This window comes from Schistocerca cancellata, chromosome 10 (assembly GCF_023864275.1).
Source record: "Schistocerca cancellata isolate TAMUIC-IGC-003103 chromosome 10, iqSchCanc2.1, whole genome shotgun sequence".
NCBI lineage: Eukaryota > Metazoa > Arthropoda > Insecta > Orthoptera > Acrididae > Schistocerca > Schistocerca cancellata.
In genome coordinates this window covers 61793273-61814197 of record NC_064635.1, presented here as the reverse complement: position 1 = coordinate 61814197, position 20925 = coordinate 61793273, and the positions used below count along the sequence as shown (strand labels likewise).

General features: G+C 39.3%; 1 protein-coding gene across 1 annotated transcript in view; it reads left to right on the top strand.

Moving 5' to 3' along the window:
• LOC126106594 (peroxidase-like) overlaps window positions 1-20925 on the top strand; it is a 117829-nt gene that overhangs the window by 54366 nt on the left and 42538 nt on the right. The window contains exons 5-7 of the mRNA XM_049912938.1: window positions 4528-4704; window positions 17064-17254; window positions 17327-17522. Coding sequence (XP_049768895.1) covers window positions 4528-4704; window positions 17064-17254; window positions 17327-17522 — 564 coding nt within the window. The remainder of the gene's footprint in view (window positions 1-4527; window positions 4705-17063; window positions 17255-17326; window positions 17523-20925) is intronic.

Genomic DNA, 20925 nt, shown 5'->3' with positions numbered 1-20925 from the left:
TACGGGGCCAATCCGGCCACCTCGCTGCTTGTCTTATTACATTTGATGCCACATTGGGTGACCTGTGTGCCAGATGGGGACGAAATGATGATGAAGACAACACGACACGCAGTCCCCGATCGAAGAAAATCCCCGACCCAGCTGGGAATCGTAGGACGGCAATCTGTCACGCTGACCACTCAGCTATCAGAGCAGATGGTTTCTGAGGTACTCTTATACCATTCTAGCTAGAAAATAGTGGCAAGCTCATGTAACAATGATGTCGATGTAAAGCACACACCAGTCTCTCCCAAGTAGATGATGAAGGCTGAGTAATATTTAGATGTGGTGACTTTGGTGGGCAGCGGAGATGTGTTGTTTCATCCTTATGGTCACAAAACCAGCCCTGGATGATGCAGGCAATGTGAACAGGAACCCTGTTATCATGGAACACAGAATCAGCATTGGGGAAAAAACATTGTATCACGAGATGTACCTGATCAGCCAAAACGATCACACAGTCCTCAGCAGTAATGTAAGCTTACAGAGTAACCCTGGGGCCCACAGAATACCACAATATGGCTGCCCAAATCATCACGAACCATTGACACATTTCACTCGTGGGATGTTAATGCATCCAGGAGTTGGAAAAAGCGCAAAACAACACTCATCCCACCATAAGAGATCCTTTCATTGTTCCACAGTCCAGATTTTATGGCTTTGTCAACACATTATTTGCACCATGGATGAGTGGTCTTGGAATCCCACCTAACCCTGCAATTCCCTGCTCCTGGAGATCCCTTCAGGTTGTTCGTGCTGATTGTTCTTATGAGTGTGCCATTCAGCCATGCAGTGTCCAAGCAGCTGTCATTAACTTATTTTTGTGAAAATTCCATTCAGTGACTGTTTGTCATGATCATTCAACACATTTTCATCTGTGTTGTGACTTAGTGGATGAAATGTTTCCACTTCCCTGTAAGTGGTAGAAATCTTCAATGGAGTGCCTCTTGAAACACCAAACACTTCATCTACGATGCTTACAAGCACCAACAATTGCCTGCATTCAAATTCAGTTAGCTCCAACACAATGCACTCATAACTACAGAGAACAATGCTCTGATCATGACTGGCTCATGCAATGTATTGAGGATATTGCACAGGCATCATTCAAGGTCAAATACAACAGCACAACCCGCAGGCTTGGATAGCACTTGAATTTATGTTCAAGCATGTGTTTCTTGTGGTGTTTCCATCTTTTGGTCCAACCCCTTAATAATATACAAATATACTATAAATAGGTCACAGTACTTATGGATGTAAAAATATTTTCTTTGAAAATTGCCATGGAGTAACACAAGAGAATAAGAGCATGTACTAATCAAGGAAGGCCTTAAACACAAAAAAAATAAGTGGTCTGGTTTAAGCAACTGAAAAGGTACATCCAGTTTATGTAACTGCAGCCTACATTTTTAAACAGATATCTAAATGAAACAATTTAACATTATGCTGCCCAGCGACACCACAGTGATGTCATGCACGAAATAGCAGTCAATGGCTGGTGACACCACAGTGGTGTCGTATGTGAAATAGCAGTCAATGGACAGTGGCACCACAGTGGTGTCATCTGCATAGTATGACTCAGTGGCTGACGACACCACATTGGTGTCATGAGCATGGTATCACGCAGTGGCTGGTGACAGCACTTTAGTATCTTTTGCATTCTGTTAGTGTTTTGTTTAGGTAACAGTAAGTTACACACATCAACAAGTTTTTTTGTTTTTATAGTACTTGTGCCCTTTCATTATTGCAGATGAAAGGGACAATACAATTATTTATGATGAATATGCGGACATCGTGTCTTACGTTCTGAATGACTTGGCCAATTTGGAAGAAGACAGGGATAACAAAAAAATGAAAGCAAAGCAGAATTGTTGGAAAATAGTGAAATACGTCCAAGAATAATTTGGTGAACAAACTGATTTGGCTGAGTCAGATGAAGAAGACAGTGCACAGTGGTCAGACTTTGATTTACCGAGGACCAATAATAAATTTTAATGATCTCTGGGCCCAAACATATTTCCCAAAGATACACAGAGTGTCAAGAATATTGTAGAATTATATATTGGGAATGATCTATTTGAGTATATTAGCAATGAAACCAACAAGTAGCACAATCAAAATTGCAATAGAAGGAAACTGGATTTAAAAAATGCCAAATTGGTCAATGTTACAGGACCTAAACTTACAAAATGTTTTGGGCTTACTATCCTTATGGGAATTGTATAAATAAAAGCAAGGATCAATGATTATTGGTCAACAAATCCATTGACAGGCACACCGATATTTAGCAAAACGATGTCCTGCAAGTGATTCAGACAAATATTATCATTTTTACATTTTTCCAACAACAACAATATACTGGATAATGCCAACCAGCTTTTCAAAGTGCAATCTGTAATTGATTATTTTTCCAAAAAGTTTAAAGAAACTTTTAATCCAAGTTAAAACATCTCAGATGAAGGAATGATACCATGCCATGGATGATTAAATTTTCAAGTTTACAAACCATCGAAAATTATAAAACATGGCATACTCATTCAGATGCTGTGTGTTTCGAGTACAGGATACCTTTTCTCATTCAAGATATATTCTGAGGCTGGACAGCCTTTAGCAAAACCACTGATGAAACTATTGATACCTTCTTATGGAAAGTGGCATCACCTCTACGTGGATAATTATCATAACAGTGTAGTACTTCCAGAGAAGTTACTCGGAAAAAAAAAAATTGAGTTTGTGTAATGATACGGCAAAATAGAGGATTTCTGGAAAAATTAAAGCATGCAAAATCAATGTGTTTTCAGCTTGTCATCAATGCAGAGGTACTTGCACAGGTATGATCTCTACAGTACATAATTCCCCTTTGACTGACACTTAGAGAAAATGTAGGAAAATCAATTACACAAGGAAAAAACCTGGAAGTGTATTAGACTACAACAAATACATGAAAGGAGTGGATCGAGCAAACCAATATTTGAGTTATTGCTCTATAAACAGAAAAACCATAAAATAGTCAAAAAAGGTTTGCATGTATCTCTTAAATTGTGCATTATATAATTCATCCTGTACATGTCTATATTTCAATACAGGACTCAATAGTCCCCAGTTTCACAATTTTTTATTGAAAGTGTCTGATTCATGGATAAAAGACCATGTACCTGCTTCTGAGCAAAACTTGGAGGTTGCCTCTACATCATGTACATCTCCTCATGATCTGGTTGACAGACTTTCTGGTCACATGAAGCAACACTTATTTCCAAAATGAATAAACAAAAATGAAGAAACTGCCATGTATGTTCCAAACACAAAAAAAGGAGAAACACAAACATAATGTGCAAGTCTTGTGGAGTTGTGTTACATCTTGGAGACTGTTTTTCTAGATATCATATAAAGAGAAATACAAGTACCAAGTACAATGCAAATAAACAAATATATGAAACAAACAAATTTTGTATTTATTTATGTATGTATATCTTCAAAATTTAATGAAAGTAGGGGAAAAGGAATGAGAACTTATGAGAACTAATGATGAGATTAGTAAAACTTAACAATTTATAATCTCCCGATAATGTCCAGAACGGCTGTGCAAGCCAAGTAATCCGAATTAGCACTGGTGGTGCCAAGCAAATACATTTGTATGAGACATGCGTATGGCAAAGTGTTAATAATAAACATTAATCTTAAACCTTACTATTGCAGAACGCATACAGCTTGAGAGCCTTACCTGCCAATATCTGGGAGAAACAAGTGAGAATATAACACAACGTTACACATTTTTCCATTGGCAACATATGTAATGATGAACTGACAAGTAACAAGTGAAATGGGTAACTTGTGCATTCTGTTGCAGAGTGCTAGACGCCTAAATTGCTGTTTACATATTTACACTTGACCTCATTACAATTCAGGAGAATGCACAGCCAAGAGACCAGAGGGTCGGCCTCATTGCAGGAGGTTGGGGGGTGTTCATAAGAGGGCACTTTCCTCTACTGACATACTATAAATAGAATAAGTATTTACAGATGTAGAAAATATTCTCTGTGAATAATACAACTTTAATCAAGTAAATATTAAGCAACTGATAGCAGATGAACAGCAGCTTTCTTCAAAGTAGGACCTATAATAGTTTGCTGCTAGTACAATACTATACAAATTAAGTTTCTGTTATGTCTTTGTCTTATTTTAACATATACCTCCACTCATTTCATATCCCTGATGGTTATTCTTCTTTATGGTATTTGTGAAGGATGATCACTTAATCAATGAATGAATTTCAGATATGTAATGTGTTGCAACATAAAGGTTTCTGAAAATTGACTTTCTGAATTATAAGTATTATTGCAGTTTTTCTTTGATGCATAGAGACTAGGAGCTTTTTTTAAATGTGAAATGTATAATAGATGATTACAGTGGCTGTCCTTTCCTTTGGGATTGTAACAGTGGAATTTTTGGAGATTCTCATTAATTCCTTCTGTACTTGTTTTCTTGCAGGTATCAATGAACCTAGGAAATCTGTCACAGGCAAAGAGCTACCAAATGCCAGATCTCTGAGGCAGCACTTACTGCCAGTTGGTGACTTTGATGATGAGACTAATACGATGATGGTGATGGGGTTTGGTGGTTTAATAACCCATGATGGGGCTCTCAGTGGAGACTGGCTTGGAGAGAGTAAGTGATATCTCATTACCATATCTGCACATCTAATTGCTTTGAGTGAAGGGAGTTTCTAGTTCATCATCCAGTCAACACAAAGCTCAGCAGAGATTCAATGGGTGTGGAAAACAAGACTGAGTGTGGAAGTTTTGAAGGAATACCTGGTCTCTCAACAAAATTGATAAAGGAGGCTGCAAAACTGAAATTAGGATTGCTGTATGAGAATTTAAATCTTATTCCTCCTGGACAGTGGATGTTTAATTTCTCTACTCTAGGTAACAGAAAAATGTTGCAGAAGTGGTTCAGCAACAAATGAATTGTTATGCAGTTTCCTAAAAGTTACTCAGAATATCCTCCAGTCTATAGCTACCAATTAATGAAAATTTACTACACTTTCCAGTCACATTAAGGTGACAACCCATCAGAAGCCTGAATAACAGCCTTCAGTAGTAAGGACTGCTGTGAGATGTGCAGGAAGGCAGTCAGTCAGGTTATGGAAGGTACCGACAGTGTGTGGAGCCATGCCAGCTTCAGAGCCAGTTGAGGACTCATTGTGAACAGCCTGATCAAGGTAGGCCCACAGATTCTCAATTGGGTTTAAGTGCAGGGAGTTTGGTGGCCAGGGGAGTATGGTAAATTCATCTTGATGCTCTTCACTCCACAAGTATACGCTACGAGCTGTGTGACATGTTGCATTGTCCAGCTGGTAGACATCATTGTGTCAAGGAAAAACAAACTGTGTGCAGGCAAAAACAAAAAATAGGAAATCCGGGATGGGGTAATGACAATATTATGAAAAAAAAAATATTGCTGCTCACCATGTAGAGGAGATGTTGAGTCACAGACAGACACAACAAAAAGACCTACATACACTATGTGACCAAAAGTATCCGGACAGCCACAGATACTTTTTTCATATTAGATGCATTGTGCTGCCACCTACTGTCAGGTAAACCACATCAGAGACCTCAGTAACTAGACATCATGATAGAGCAGAATGGGGTGCTCCGCAGAATTCATGGACTTCGAACGTGGTCAGGTGTTGGGTGCCACTTGTGTCATTCATCTGTATGTGAGATTTCTACACGCCTAAACATCCCCAGGTCCAGTGTTTCTGATGTGTTAGTGAAGTGGAAACATGAAGGGACACATACAGTACAAAAGCATAAAGGCCAATCTCGTCTGTTGACTGACAGAGACCACCGACATTTGAAGAGGGTTGTAATGTGTAATAGGCAGACATCTATCCAGACCACTACACAGGAATTCCAAACTGTATCAGTATCCACTGCAAGTACTATGATAATGAGTCGGCAGTTGACAAAACTTTGATTTCATGGTCAAGCAGCTGCTCATAAGCCATGCATCATGCCTGTAAATACCAAATAGTGCCTTGCTTGGTGTAAGGATTGTAAACATTGGATGATTGAACAGTGGAAAAATGTTGTGTGGAGTGACGAATCATGATACACAATGTGGTGATCCGATAGCTGGGTGTGGTTATTGCAAATGCCTGGTGAACGTCATCTGCTAGCATGTGTAATGCCAACAGTAAAATTCAGAGGTGGTGGTGTTATGGTGTGGTCATGTTTCTCATGGAGGGGGCTTGCACCCCTTGTTGTTTCTCATGCCACTATCACAGCACAGACCTACATTGATGTTTTAAGCATGTTCTTGCTTCCCACTGTTGAAGAGCAATTTGGGGATGGTGATTGCATCTTTCAGTACGATCGAACATCTGTTCATAATGCACAGTGTGTGGCAGAGTTTTTACATGACAATAGCATCCCTGTAATTGGACCGGCCTGCATACAGTCCTGACCTGAATCCTATAGAACAGCTTTGCAATGTTTTGGAATGCCGACTTTGTGCCAGGCCTCACTGACCGATCGATATGTCTTCTGAGTGCAGCACTCTGTGAAGAATGGGCTGCCATTCCCCAAGAAACCTTCAAGCACCTGACTGAACATATGCCTGCGAGAGTGGAAGCTGTTGTCAAGGCTAAGGGTGGACCAACATCATATTGAATTCCAGCATTACTGATGGAGGGTGCCATGAACTTTTGATTCATTTTCAACCAGATGTCCAGATAATTTTGATCACATAGTGTACATGTTGAGCTTTTGGCCAAAACTGCCTTTTTGTAAAGTAGGAGCACAACTCTCACACACATGACCACTGTCTCTGGCCATCGAGTCTCAGGCCCTCCAAATTCCACAGATTCAGCAGCCAGAGACAGTGGTCATGTGTGTGTGAGTTGTGCTTCTACTTTACAAAAGCTCAACATCTATGCCATCAAACTGCATGTAGGCCAGGACATGATACCCAAGGATATATGTTTACTTGTGTTTTTCCATTTTGCCTTCCAGAATAATTAGATTGCCCACAAAGTGCCAGAGAAACATTCTTCAGACCATAAGCTCCCTCCTCCAACATGTATCCCCCTGCTTCATGCTGTTCATGCCAATGGCCATCTGTCCAATGCAGCATAACACATGATTAATCTTTAAAGGCCACCTGTCACCCCTCAATGGACATCCAGTTGAGGTATTGGCATGCAAATCCCACCTTCACCACTGTTGAACAGCAATCAGCATAGTGTTGCCATCTGCGAGTGTTTATTGTACACTGGTGCCAAACACAGGCAGTGGTGACAAATGTAATTGGAATGTCACTATACACTATAGTAGGAAGAATTCATGATTAAGTTTATAAGTGATTTGTGGGTATACAGTGTGCAGGATTTAGTTCAGATAGTTGCCATCCATGGCATCAGTAGTGGCTCTAACCTGGCTCAGCACTGACTCAAACTGAGCTTAATCTCTCTCCCACATTTCATCAAGTGTAGTGGTTGGTGGTTAGCAGCATACCAGCCTCTCAATAAGCTATGGCCAGATGCTTTCATGGGTGAGGGACTTGGAGAACATGCTGACCAGGCCAACAATCGGACACCCTCTGAATTGAGGCAGGGCTGGATTGGACAAACAATTTGTGCCTTGCATTATCTTTTGGGAACATAACATCATCGAGATCTCCAAGATAGAGTACAGCCACCAGCCTTAACACGTCAGAAATGTTACAGCTGCTGCCCAAACTACTGGCTAATGAACCAGAGTCAATCGTCTTGTGTACCCATACCACCACACCTGTGGACCTGTATGATAGTGATAAATGCAGTCTGGCAATGTTTACTTCCCTTGGAAGTCTCCATGTGTCACTACATCCATTATAATTCTCTAAGCAGAAATGGCAGTCTTCTGAAAAGATCACATGGTGCCACTTCTGAGCATCGTACCGGGCACACCACTGTCTCTCTCTGCTGCTGCATCTAAGGAAACTACAGCAATAATCAGCATGCTGACAGACAGTAGTGCTACAGAGTGTCATCAAACTCTGTGTGTAAATACCTGTGCAACAAACAAGACCATTTCCTGACTCTAGATACTAGTACCTGATGTAGCAGTACAATTCTACATGGCTGAGTGAACAATATGTCTGCCTTCTTGGGATGAACTGTGGGTTCACTGAGGTCCTGCATGGCATTATGTCCCTACAGGACTCATTCAGTTGGTATCCACCTAACACTCATGGGTTCCCAACCAAAGCGAGCAGCAGTTCCATGGGATGATAAATAACAGTCTCAACAGGCAAATGTCTTGCAACAGCTATATTCCAAAATTTGCAGGTAGATTTCCTTCTTCTTCTTCTTCTTCTTCTTCTTCTTCTGTGAGGGATAACACAATCTTCTTGCAAAAAATTAACAATGAAATGTGATTTCTAAATGGGAAAATGAGAAATCCGGTCCATAATCTTTCCTTGCATAGATAATGTAGATCACATTAATACTACTTAGCATTACAATAAGTAATGCAACGCCATTCTTTCTTGGCCAATTTCAGTTAGCAAAAATGCAGAATTTGTTTTGGAACATCATGGAGTATTCCTGTTTCAGCTCCTATTGTTTCATGAAGTTCCAATAGGTGGCAACACTATACATATCATTCAAAATGGCGTCTGTAATGGAGGTACAATCCAAGCAGAGAGCTGTCACTGAGTTTCTCTTGGCATATATCTTCACAGATATTCGCAGATGCTTGCAGAATGTTTATGAAGACTTGGCACTGAACATAAGGGCAGTGAGTTGTTGGGTGAGGCATTTGTCATCATCTGACCGAGGACACGCAAACCTGTCTAATATCCTGTGTGACAGCTCACAGCACACAGCTGTGACTCTTGCAGTGTTAGAACTTCTGGACATTCTCATTTGAGGTGATCAATGAATCACAATCAAACACTTGCTGCTCAACTGGACATCTCTGTTGGTAGAGCTGACACACGCATTCACCAACTGCAGTACTCATAGGTGTGTGCCTGCTGGGTTCCTCACCACCTAAAATAAGACCATAAAGAGCAATAAAAGACTATTAGTCCAAAATTGCTTGGGCATTACGATACTGATCATAACAATTTTTTGTGGAACATCGTCACAGATGACAAAACATGGGTTCGTCCCTTTGAACTGGAAATAAAATAGGAATCTGTGGAATGCTGCTGCACCACCTTTCCTCTGAAGAATAAGTTCAAAGCTGCACCCTCGGCCAGTAAAGTCACTGTGACAGTCTTCTGGGACTCTGAAGGGATTATTCCGTTTGATGAGCTCCCTCGTGGTGCAATGATCAGCTCTGATGTGTAGTGTGCTGCCCTCTGGAAATTGAAGAAACAACTTCAGAAAGTTTGTCACCGCAAAAATGCAAAAACATTTCCTTCTCCGTGACAATGCGAGGCCTCACGCGAGTCTTTCACTGAAAGAAGCTAAAAAAACTTCATTGGACTGTTCTTCCTCATCCAGTCTACATCCCAGATCTCACACCTTCTAACCTCCATCTGTACGGCTCAATAAAGAAAACACTCCACGGGAAGCAGTACGATGGATAATGGGTAGGTTATTGACATAGCAAAACATTGACTCTGATGTTGACCAGTGGTACCGTGTGGGCATACAGGTCCTCCCAGTGAGGTGGCCGAAGGCCATTGCATCGAATGGAGACTATGTTGGAGAATAGGGTGTTGTCGCCAAAATAGTGGGGAATAATATGGGGTATTGGAGTTCTGGATAGAACTGACCTGCTTTCAGAAAAAAAAGTCACATTACTTAGCTGATCACTCCCTGTATTTTGTGCACTTGCACTGCAATGCTAATTACTTGGATGTCCTTTTCTCAGACAGTATCCTGAAAATTGTGGATTAAGGGAAACAGGCCAATTTCTTATTCCTATATTTCTGCAAAAATATGACACAGTGCCAGACAGAATGCTGTTAACAAAGGCCCAAGTATATGCAATAGCTTCTCAGAAGGGAAAGTGGCTCAAAGACTTTTTAAATAATAGAACCCAGTACATAGTCCTGGAGAGCAAGTGCTTGTCAGACACAAAGTTATCATGCAGAGTACCCCAAAGTGTGATAGGATGCTCTTGTTCTTTATACTCATAAACTGACAGATACAGTGAGCAGTGGCTGTAGAAGCATACAGGACGATTTGCGTTCCATTTTTATCTGGTATGATGAATGGCATCTTGCTCTAAGTATGGGAAAATGTAAATTAACCCAAATGAGTGGGGAAAATAATCATATATTTTTTGAATACTGTATTGGTTGTGTGCTGGTTGACAAAGTTGTCAGTGAAATGTCTAGGTGTATTGCTTGAATGTTATGTTAAATGGAAGAAGCATGTAAGTTCAGTTGATTTGAAGGTGAATGATGAACTTCAGTGTACTGGGAGGTTATAGCTCATCTGTAAAGTAGGCTTTTACAACTGATTATTGAGTACTCCTCAAGTGTTTGGAATCCCGACCAGGTCAGATTATAGGAAGACACTGAAGCACTGCTATAGTTGTCACCAATAGGTTTGCCCTACATTTCAGTATAATGAAAATACTCTATGAATTTAAATGGGAATCTCTGGAATGAACAAGATGTCCTTTTCACTAAATACTACAGAGAAACTTCCTGGCAGATTAAAACTTTGTGCCCGACCGAGACTCGAACTCGGGACCTTTGCCTTTCGCGGGCAAGTGCTCTACCATCTGAGCTACCAAAACATGACTCACGCCAGGTGCTCACAGCCTCACTTCTGCCAGTATCTCGTCTCCTACCTTCCAAACTTTACAGAAGCTGTCCTGCAGGAGAGTTTGAAAAAAGTTTTAAAAAAATTTTATTTGTTGTTGACTTATATTAACAACATACTTCTTAAAGAGGTGTTGCTGTGGAAGCAGGGTCCAGATCCTGATATCATTTAGCACTTTCTTAGCAATATCAACACATTTTGACAACATGTACTACCAAGCTGGGGGTACTTTACGACCATCACAAGAAATTTAAAAAATGGAAATTTCATTTACTGTTGTTCACTTTTACTCACAACATACTTTTTAAATATATATAGATTTACAGGTAAACTTCTGAATCTGAAAATACTGAATAGAATATTCACTATAAAAAGCAAAATCTACCACTAAAACTTTTTTAAGGTTAAGTTTTAACTGAAAAAATTAAAATAATTACAAACTGTGTTCCCGAAGATGGTGTGTTCCATGACAAGTTGAAACTGGCTGTAGTTAAGCCAAAACACAAAAAGGGGGAAATAAAGCAAGTACAGAACTACAGACCCATTGCCCTAAGCTCAAATTTCACCAAACTGATGGTGAAAATAATATTAAAAATGTCCTGGAACATTACAACAATGCTGACGTATTAAGTTATTTTCAGCATGATTTCAGATCTTGAAGTATCACCTCAGTAGCAGTACAATTTGTCCATAATGTAGTTGAAAAAATAAATGAAAGATCAAAAGCAGCAGGAGTGCTCCTGGCCCTCTCAAGGGCTTTGATAGAGTACATCATGACATTCTCTTACCAAAAATTGTGAAGAGTGGTGTCACTGGAAAACTCATGCAATTGCTAGAAATATATTTAAAGGGTAGACAGTAGTGCACTTAGATTACATACTCTAATGGAGATATACTAGAGATGAGAAGGCCAAGTATAAGAAATATACATTTTGGTGTTCCCCAGGGCTCCATTTTAGGTCCAGTCCTAATCATATTCTATGTAAATGATTTCCCAAGCTCTCTTGACAACATGAAATTGATCATTATGTATGCAGATGATACATCTGGTGTCTGCTGTGCAGACAGTGAGCCCAGCCTAATTGAAGAGTTACATAACTTTATTGAAAAGGCAAGAGCTCACTTTGAAAGAGGCAACCTAAAATTATACATAGAAAAAACTAATATTATTCATTCTAAACCAAGCGATCCAAAGAGACAAAATACTGTGACTGATGAAATTCTACCACAAACCAATACAGATTGTATATTCTTGGGTTTAGGCATAGACAATTGACTTTCATGGAAGCAGCAAGTTAATTAGTCTGTAAAAAAAAAAATAACACCCAGTCTATATGCATTAAGAAGATTATCACGATGTCTTAATTCTGAAACCCTAAGGACTGTAGATTATGTATTAGTGTAGCCTTTCTTGTCTTATGAAGTAGTACTGTGGGGTGGGACATGCCAAACTAACATGAAAAAGGTTTTCATACTGCAGGAGCGAGCCTTGAGGATCATAGCAAAAGTAAAACCACGAACTTCTTGCAAACCCCTATTCATTAGAGACAATATTCTCACAGTTTATGCCATGTATATACTAGCAATTACAATGCTAGTGAAAGAAGAGACTAAGACCACAAAAAGAAACATGGTTATTTACATCTATGAAACAAAGCATAGAAAAGACTCTCATATGGTTAACAGAAGATTAACAGAAGATTACCAGTGGAAAGCTCCTATGTCAAAGGAGCTGTTTTTAATAACTTGTTACCCAATGAAGTTAAGATATCGACAGAGGATACTTTCAGAAAGTGAGTCAAGCAGCGGCTTATTCAAAAATGCACTCAATACCCGAATTTATCATGAATTTTAATGTAATAAGAAATAATGTAAACTAAAAATATTGTAATTGTAAAAGCTTTATACTTAAATGAAAATACACATGCATGTAAAATTATGTGTTATGAGCAATAAACTGAAATACATTGCCAGAAAAAAAATTTGTCCGCTTTTTTAGAGGTTTCAGATTCACTCAAGTTTTATTGTTGCAACTGTGCATACAGACTACAGGAAATTATTACATTTACAGTTCAATGTCACGAGTGTTTCTGAGGTACCAGGTATTGAACCATGCTGCAACACTCATGTTAGTATGTGGTGTAGCCTCTATGGGTGACAGTACAGGCTTCAAGTCTGGCATCCAGTCAATCATACATTTGGCAAATACTGTCCTGAGATACACTGAGCTGAGCCTGTTCGACTAATTCACACAGTTCTGTGTTGGTCAACAAGTCACACAAGTCATTTCTCACCCCATCATATCTCATAAGTTCTCAATTGGAAGCAAGTCCAGAGAGCATTCTGGTCAGCAGAGTTGCTGCACATCTCACAGGGCACCTCAAATTTTGCAGGCAGTTTGCGAGTGAGCATTATCCTGTCAGAATGACAGATCATTGTCCTTTTGCAAGAATGGTGAAAGAATGAACCTAACAACATTCTGCATGTACTGTGGGCTGGATTGTGTTCCCTCCAGAACCACCAAAGTTGAATGAGAGTTGTAGCTTATCGCACAAAAGACCGTAAGGCTTAGGATGGGGGCAGTGTGTCTGAGATGAATGCACTCTATGAGCTAGTGCACACCAGGTCTATGTGGTATGCGCAAATGACCGTCACTTGTGTGCAGGCAGAATCTGCTTTCATTCCTGAAGGCTGCAGGGCACCATTCCATCTCCCCAGTGACCCTCTGACAGCATCGGTCGACCCGTGCACATCAATGATGCTGTGGTGTGAGTGGATGATGGGCTAGGAGCGTGAGTGATTGTAGTCCCACTGCTAATATCTGGTTTGTAACAGTTCACATTGACATGACTGAGTTCACAAGCCCTCTTACCTGTGCTGTGCAAGCTGTACAATCCGCCACTGCTGCCCTTACAATACGATGATCCTGGCACATGTCTATGCTATGTGGACGCCCAGAACCTCATCTAAGGGTGTGAGAATGTTCACGAGTTCACAGATACCAGCATTGTTGCACATTTGATGCAGCACATACAACTTGCATAGCTGTTCTGTAGAAGGACCATCCCACCACTTGGGAGACCAAAATTTGACCCCTTTTTGAACTCACTCAGTTGGCTGTAGGAAGCACAAGTGCATCTCCATGTCATGGTTGCTTGCTGTTTCACACATTTGCACCACACTGAACCTCCTGGCTGTGAGCATTCCCTGTTAAAGGACAGACACAGATGTTACTCTGGTAGCCATGCTACTATGCTTCCTGTTGGTGGACGATGTTGAAACCATTATCAGTAAATCCACTATGCTCCAGGTGGCATATGCCATGATCAGAACAAAATTGATGTCATCTTTCCAGGAGTACATTTTTTTTTGTGGCAGTGTGTAAAGTAACTGATTAGATTACAATATTTTCAAAAAATGAGCCCAAATTACCCATCCACACCTTGATATTGCAAGGGTTAAATCACTGATTTAATAGTCAACTTGGATGTGATGTCTTTATTCACAAAGGTTTCCCTGTCAGAGCCCTTACTTGGCAAAAGTTTTGGTAAAGAGGTCTCAGCTTTATTTAAACATGTTATGATCTCGACATGCTTTATATTTAGTAATAAATTTTTTGAACAGACTGATGGTGTCACCTTGGGTAGTCACTTGTCACCCTTGGAGTCCAATTTGTTTATGGAGTACTCTGAGGAAAAGACACTGGAAACTGCTAGTCTGTCATCCACAGTAGTTTGAGACTATGTTGATGACACATTCATAGTGTGGCCCCATAGTGAAGATAAATAACAAGAATTTTAAAACCATTTGAACCCCATCCATTGACAAATCCACTTCACAATGGAAATCAAATAGGAGGTATAGGAGGGTTACCTTCTATTTTTATGTTTTGGTTCAGCCTAAAGATTATAGTACTTTGGTATATGTGGTATATCAGAAGCCAATGCATGCTGATTTATCTTTATTTTCAAACAGCTGCCACTGTACTTCCCAGACGATGAGTGTTCTCAGAACTTTAATACCCAGAGCACATTTCATTGCTGATGAGGGCAGTCTGCAAAAGGAACTTCTACACTTAAAAACAGCTTTTGAAGGTAATGGATATTCTCCACAGCAGATACGAAGGAACTATGAATAAAACCAAAAATCGGCCTAAGGAATACAGAAGATGACAAAGAAAAGTTTTAATTCATTTTTTCCTACCTTGGGTGGGAAGCTATCAACAAAAATATGACAGATTCTAATCAAGTGTAAAATAAGTGTTTGTTTTCCCTCCATTGAAGACAGCAGCATTCTTGGCTTCCACTAAAGGTGATTTAATGCTACTGACTGCTTGGGCTTAAAAGTTCCCCTGAAAGTGTGGTCTTTCATATGTCAGGCAGATGGTTCATACAGTCCTTGAAAAGTGCATGGAACATTTTAGGTACACCTGCCTCATACAGCCCAATACCCCCAGCCTTGGCAGAGCACTACATTGTCACTTGTCACTCTATGCTGTACAAAAGTGTCGAACTCCTTGTATCAACTTCATCTTTTTGGGACACAGTGGTGAAAGAAGCAGTTGAAATTCATTTGATGAATAATTTTAAATATATACCAGGTTAAGCTTCGAATCCAAAATTTAATTTAATAAACTTTCAAAGACTTTGCTACAGTGCAACTCAGAATTATACATTGACTTCCCAATGTAGATCAACCACATAACCACAGATGCAACTCATGCATCTTTGCTGTCAGTCAACACCTCTGGTGATTGTATATTTATGGCCCCATGCAGAGTGGAATGGTCCGTGGGTTTAAAGGGATGGGACAAGTGTAGGGCCAGTCTTCTGAAGATGGCCAAATGGTACACAGCTGAAATATTAGAAGAAGAAGAAGGATTTATGCTCCAGCATGTCTGTAACTTAATGGAGAAACTGCTGAGTCATTCAGTGGTATAATGACTGCAGCAAAAAGATTTCCGAGTTTTTGAGTTTTCAAGTATTCAATTAAATAGTTACATTTCTCCTTCTTCAGTTCTTTGGTTGGCATTTATATCAATTTCCATCTTTAATACAATTCAACCTTTACTGCAGTAACTTGCCATCAATGGCTCTGCTCAACCACATGTACAATTCTATACATATTACTGCTTAAAAAAATTTCATATTGCAAATGCCTAAAGATAATATTGACAAGTCATAAAAGTGGATCTTTTTACAATTATTCTTTAATACAATTTTCAGTGAATGTCAACCACCTTGTTAGAGTAAACTTTTTAAATCCAGATTTTAACTTTTAAATAGAAGTAATTTTATACTTGGGCCACATATCACGAAGGATCTTTTATTTGACTTTAGAGGCATTAATACCAATATTTTTGTGAAAAAGGGAAGGAATTTCAGTTATTTTAAATTACTGACACTAACAATAAAAAAAATTCAGAAAAAGTAACTTGCAGTTTTGGTGTACGAACTTGATATTTAATTTCATATAGTTCATGCTATGAAAAACTCTATTCAATTTAAAACATAATTTTTCATACATTTTTATGATCACATATGTTCAAGAAAAAGTCTCATTTTTAATAAAACAGCATTGAAATTGTATTCACATTTTTGAGAAATGTCATTTTTTGTCTTAATATATGAAATTTTCAGGTATTTGAAATAAATATTCAAGAATTTCGTGAGTAAACAACATCCAAATGCAAAAGTATTTTCTATTTATACATGTGTATATTATTATAAGTGACCTGCTAGTAATAAGCAATGAAATGCTGATCAGGTGTATTGTGTTCTTCTCTAAAATGAGTGTGGCATTAGTACATCAGCTTCTATACTAAAATGAGTGTGACAGTGTAGTTCTGTTGCAGAATCAATGTGCACTTCTAAAAGATTTAAGTATGCAGTTGTAACACCCATAGTGCTGTGACATTGTGATAACTACTTTGGCTAGCATATGATGTAAAATATTTTGCATTGTATGAACATGCCACAATCTAGATCACATTTTTTTTACTCTAATGGGCATCTTCACATCTAATATAAGGAGAGAATGGTAGCAGTTGACAGTACCATCTGTTTGACAAGTGCTCACTGATTCCTGTGACAGGTGCTAACATTGTCTCCATAGTTTTCTTCTGATGGTGGCCTACTGAGGTGTAAATTGGTAGTTGCAATAAAAGCCCATGCTGTAAGCTGTGCTTTGTTCATTAAATTATAAAAAAGATCACTGTATCTTCCTGGTGACACTATGATGTATATTTCAGATGGACAGTACATAATGTGCTGCTCACATAAAGCCACTCCCCTCCCGTGTAAGGACATCAGTGTTGGCTGCTACCCAGTTAAAATACCAGAGGATGATGAGTTTTACACAGAAAAAGGAGTAAAGTGTATGAGTGTTGTGAGGACAATGAAGACCTACACAATGGGAGGATACTTGGGCCCTGCACAATCAGTACGTATGGCTCCACGTGCACAGCTTCACTTGCTATTAGATCTGGTTACTAACTGTCACTTTGTATTTCAGGTTAGCTCTGCAAGCCACTATCTAGATGCTTCTTTCATGTACGGATCTGATGAGAGGCATGCATCTAGAATAAGGGAGTTCAGTGAAGGGCGACTTACGACACGGGTCCTTGCTGATGGCAGAAAAGTGTTGCCCCAGGTCAACGACTCAGTAGCCTCTTGCAGTGTGTCCTCTGACGAAACATGCTTTCTTGCTGGTGAGGATGGCATCATTTCTAACTTCAGTTCATATGTAATTACCTAAAATTCTTCTGTCATAGACAGCAAGGGACTTGCAGGGATCAACTGAACTGACAGACATCTATAGTTAGCTAGTTTAATGTTCCACAGGTCATATTGTATGATATCTCATAATGGTGTGGAATGAGTCGTTTTACTTTCACATTTAAAATTAATAAATGTGGCTGCAAACTGAATATATAGGACACACAGATGTGAGTTAGTAACTCCTAATGACTGCCTTTTATACATAACAATAACAGGAATTCTTCTACAGAACAGAAGGACTTTTCAAGGAGAAACCTTCTCAGTTTTATCGCAAATATTACTTTGCTGTCCATCAGACTTTTTATGCCACTGATTAGGTGGTAAAAAGTTTTTGTTGGAGCATTGTGCACACCTTTTTGTGCTAAAGACAACTTAATATGGATTAATGAATGTCATTTTTTTAGGTATTGTAATTATGTACTTCATTGCTCCTTTTGAATGGTAGTGGATTATTTACAACAAACTTCATGTGACAATAAATGTACTGGGAAGTAGCAGTTAGAATGCCCAACTCCTTAAACAGATGTCTACAAAATGATTGTGGATGTGCACCACAACACATTTTTGAGCAATGAAGACTTCCTTTCTCAAAGATGAGTTACTCCAGAAAATTGTTGTTGTTGTGGTCTTCAGTCCTGAGACTGGTTTGATGCAGCTCTCCATGCTACTCTATCCTGTGCAAGCTGCTTCATCTCCCAGTACCTACTGCAACTTACATCCTTCTGAATCTGTTTAATGTATTCATTGCTTGGTCTCTCTCTACGATTTTTACCCTCCACACTGCCCTCCAATACTTAATTGGTGATCCCTTGATGCCTCAGAACATGTCCTACCAACCGATCCCTTCTTCTGGTCAAGTTGTGCCACAAACTTCTCTTCTCTACCTATTCAATACTTCCTCATTAGTTATGTGATCTACCCATCTAATCTTCAGCATTCTTCTATAGCACCACATTTCGAAAGCTTCTATTCTCTTCTTGTCCAAACTATTTATCGTCCATGTTTCACTTCCATACATGGCTACACTCCATACAAATACTTTCAGAAATGACTTCCGGACACTTAAATCTATACTCGATGTTAACAAATTTCTCTTCTTCAGAAACGCTTTCCTTGCCATTGCCAGTCTACATTTTATATCCTCTCTGCTTCGACCATGATGAGTTATTTTGCTCCCCAAATAGCAAAACTCCTTTACTACTTTAAGTGTCTCATTTCCTAATCTAATTCCCTCAGCATCACCCGACTTAATTCGACTACATTCCATTATCCTCGTTTTGCTTTTGTTGATGTTCATCTTATATCCTCCTTTCAACACACTGTCCATTCCATTCAACTGCTCTTCCAAGTCATTTGCTGTCTCTGACAGAATTACAATGTCATCAGCGAACCTCAAAGTTTTTATTTCTTCTACATGGATTGTAATGCCTACTCCAAATTTTTCTTTTGTTTCCTTTACTGCTTGCTCAATATACAGATTGAATAACATCGGGGAGAGGCTACAACCCTGTCTCACTCCCTTCCCAACCACTGCTTCCCTTTCATGTCCCTCGACTCTTATAACTGCCATCTGGTTTCTGTACAAATTGTAAATAGCCTCTCGCTCCCTGTATTTTACCCCTGACACCTTCAGAATTTGAAAGAGAGTATTCCAGTCAACATTGTCAAAAGCTTATTCTAAGTCTACAAATGCTTAATCTTTCTTCCAGGATAAGTCGTAAGGTCAATATTGCCTCACGTGTTCCAGTATTTCTACGGAAAACAAACTGATCTTCCCCGAGGTTGGCTTCTACTAGTTTTTCCATTCATCTGTAAAGAATTCATGTTAGTATTTTGCAGCAGTGGCTTATTAAACTGATTGTTCGGTAATTTTCACATCTGTCAACACCTGATTTCTTTGGGATTGGAATTATTATATTCTTCTTGAAGTCTGAGGGTATTTCACCTGTTTCATACATCTTGCTCACCAGATGGTAGAGTTTTGTCAGGACTGGCTCTCCCAAGGCCGTCAGTAGTTCCAATGGAATGTTGTCTACTCCGGGGGCCTTGTTTCGACTCAGGTCTTTCAGTGCTCTGTCAAACTCTTCACGCAGTATCGTATCTCCCATTTCATCTTCATCTACATCCTCTTCCATTTCCATAATATTGTCCTCAAGTGCATCACCCTTGTATAGACCCTCTATATACTTCTTCCACCTTTCTGCTTTCCCTTCTTTGTTTAGAACTGGGTTTCCATCTGAGCTCTTGATGTTCATACAAGTGGTTCTCTTATCTCCAAAGGTCTCTTTAATTTTCCTGTAGGCAGTATCTATCTTACCCCTAGTGAGATAAGCCTCTACATCCTTACATTTGTCCTCTAGCCATCCCTGCTTAGCCATTTTGCACTTCCTGTCAATCTCATTTTTGAGACGTTTGTATTCTTTTTTGCCTGCTTCATTTACTGCATTTTTATATTTTCTCCTTTCATCAATTAAATTCAATATTTCTTCTGTTACCCAAGGATTTCTACTAGCCCTCATCTTTTTACCTACTTGATCCCCTGCTGCCTTCACTACTTCATCCCTTCAAGCTACCCATTCTTCTTCTACTGTATTTCTTTCCCCCATTCCTGTCAATTGTTCCCTTATGCTCTCCCTGAAACTCTGTACAACCTCTGAAACCTTCTAGTATCTCCAGGGTTCTTCCATGTATACAACCTTCTTTCATGATTCTTGAACCAAGTGTTAGCTATGATTAAGTTATGCTCTGTGCAAAATTCTACCAGGCGGCTTCCTCTTTCATTTCTTAGCCCTAATCCATATTCTCCTACTACGTTTCCTTCTCTCCCTTTTCCTACTGTTGAATTCCAGTCACCCATCACTATTAAATTTTCCTCTCCCTTCACTACCTGAATAATTTCTTTTATCTGATCATACATTTCATCAATTTCTTCATCTGCAGAGCTAGTTGGCATATAAACTTGTACTACTGTAGTAGGCCTTTGTTTTGCGTCTATCTTGGCCACAATAATGCATTCACTATGCTGTTTGTAGTAGCTTACTTGCACTCCTATTTTCCTATTCATTGTTAAACCTACTCCATTACCCCTATTTGATTTTGTATTTATAACCCTGTATTCACCTGACCAAAAGTATTGTTCCTCCTGCCACTGAACTTCACTAATTCCCACTATATCTAACTTTAACCTATCCATTTCCCTTTTTAAATTTTCTAACCTATCTGCCTGATTAAGGGGTCTGACATTCCATGCGCCTATCTGTAGAATTCCAGTTTTCTTTCTCCTGATAACGACATCCTCCTGAGTAATCCCTGCCCAGAGATCCAAATGGGGGA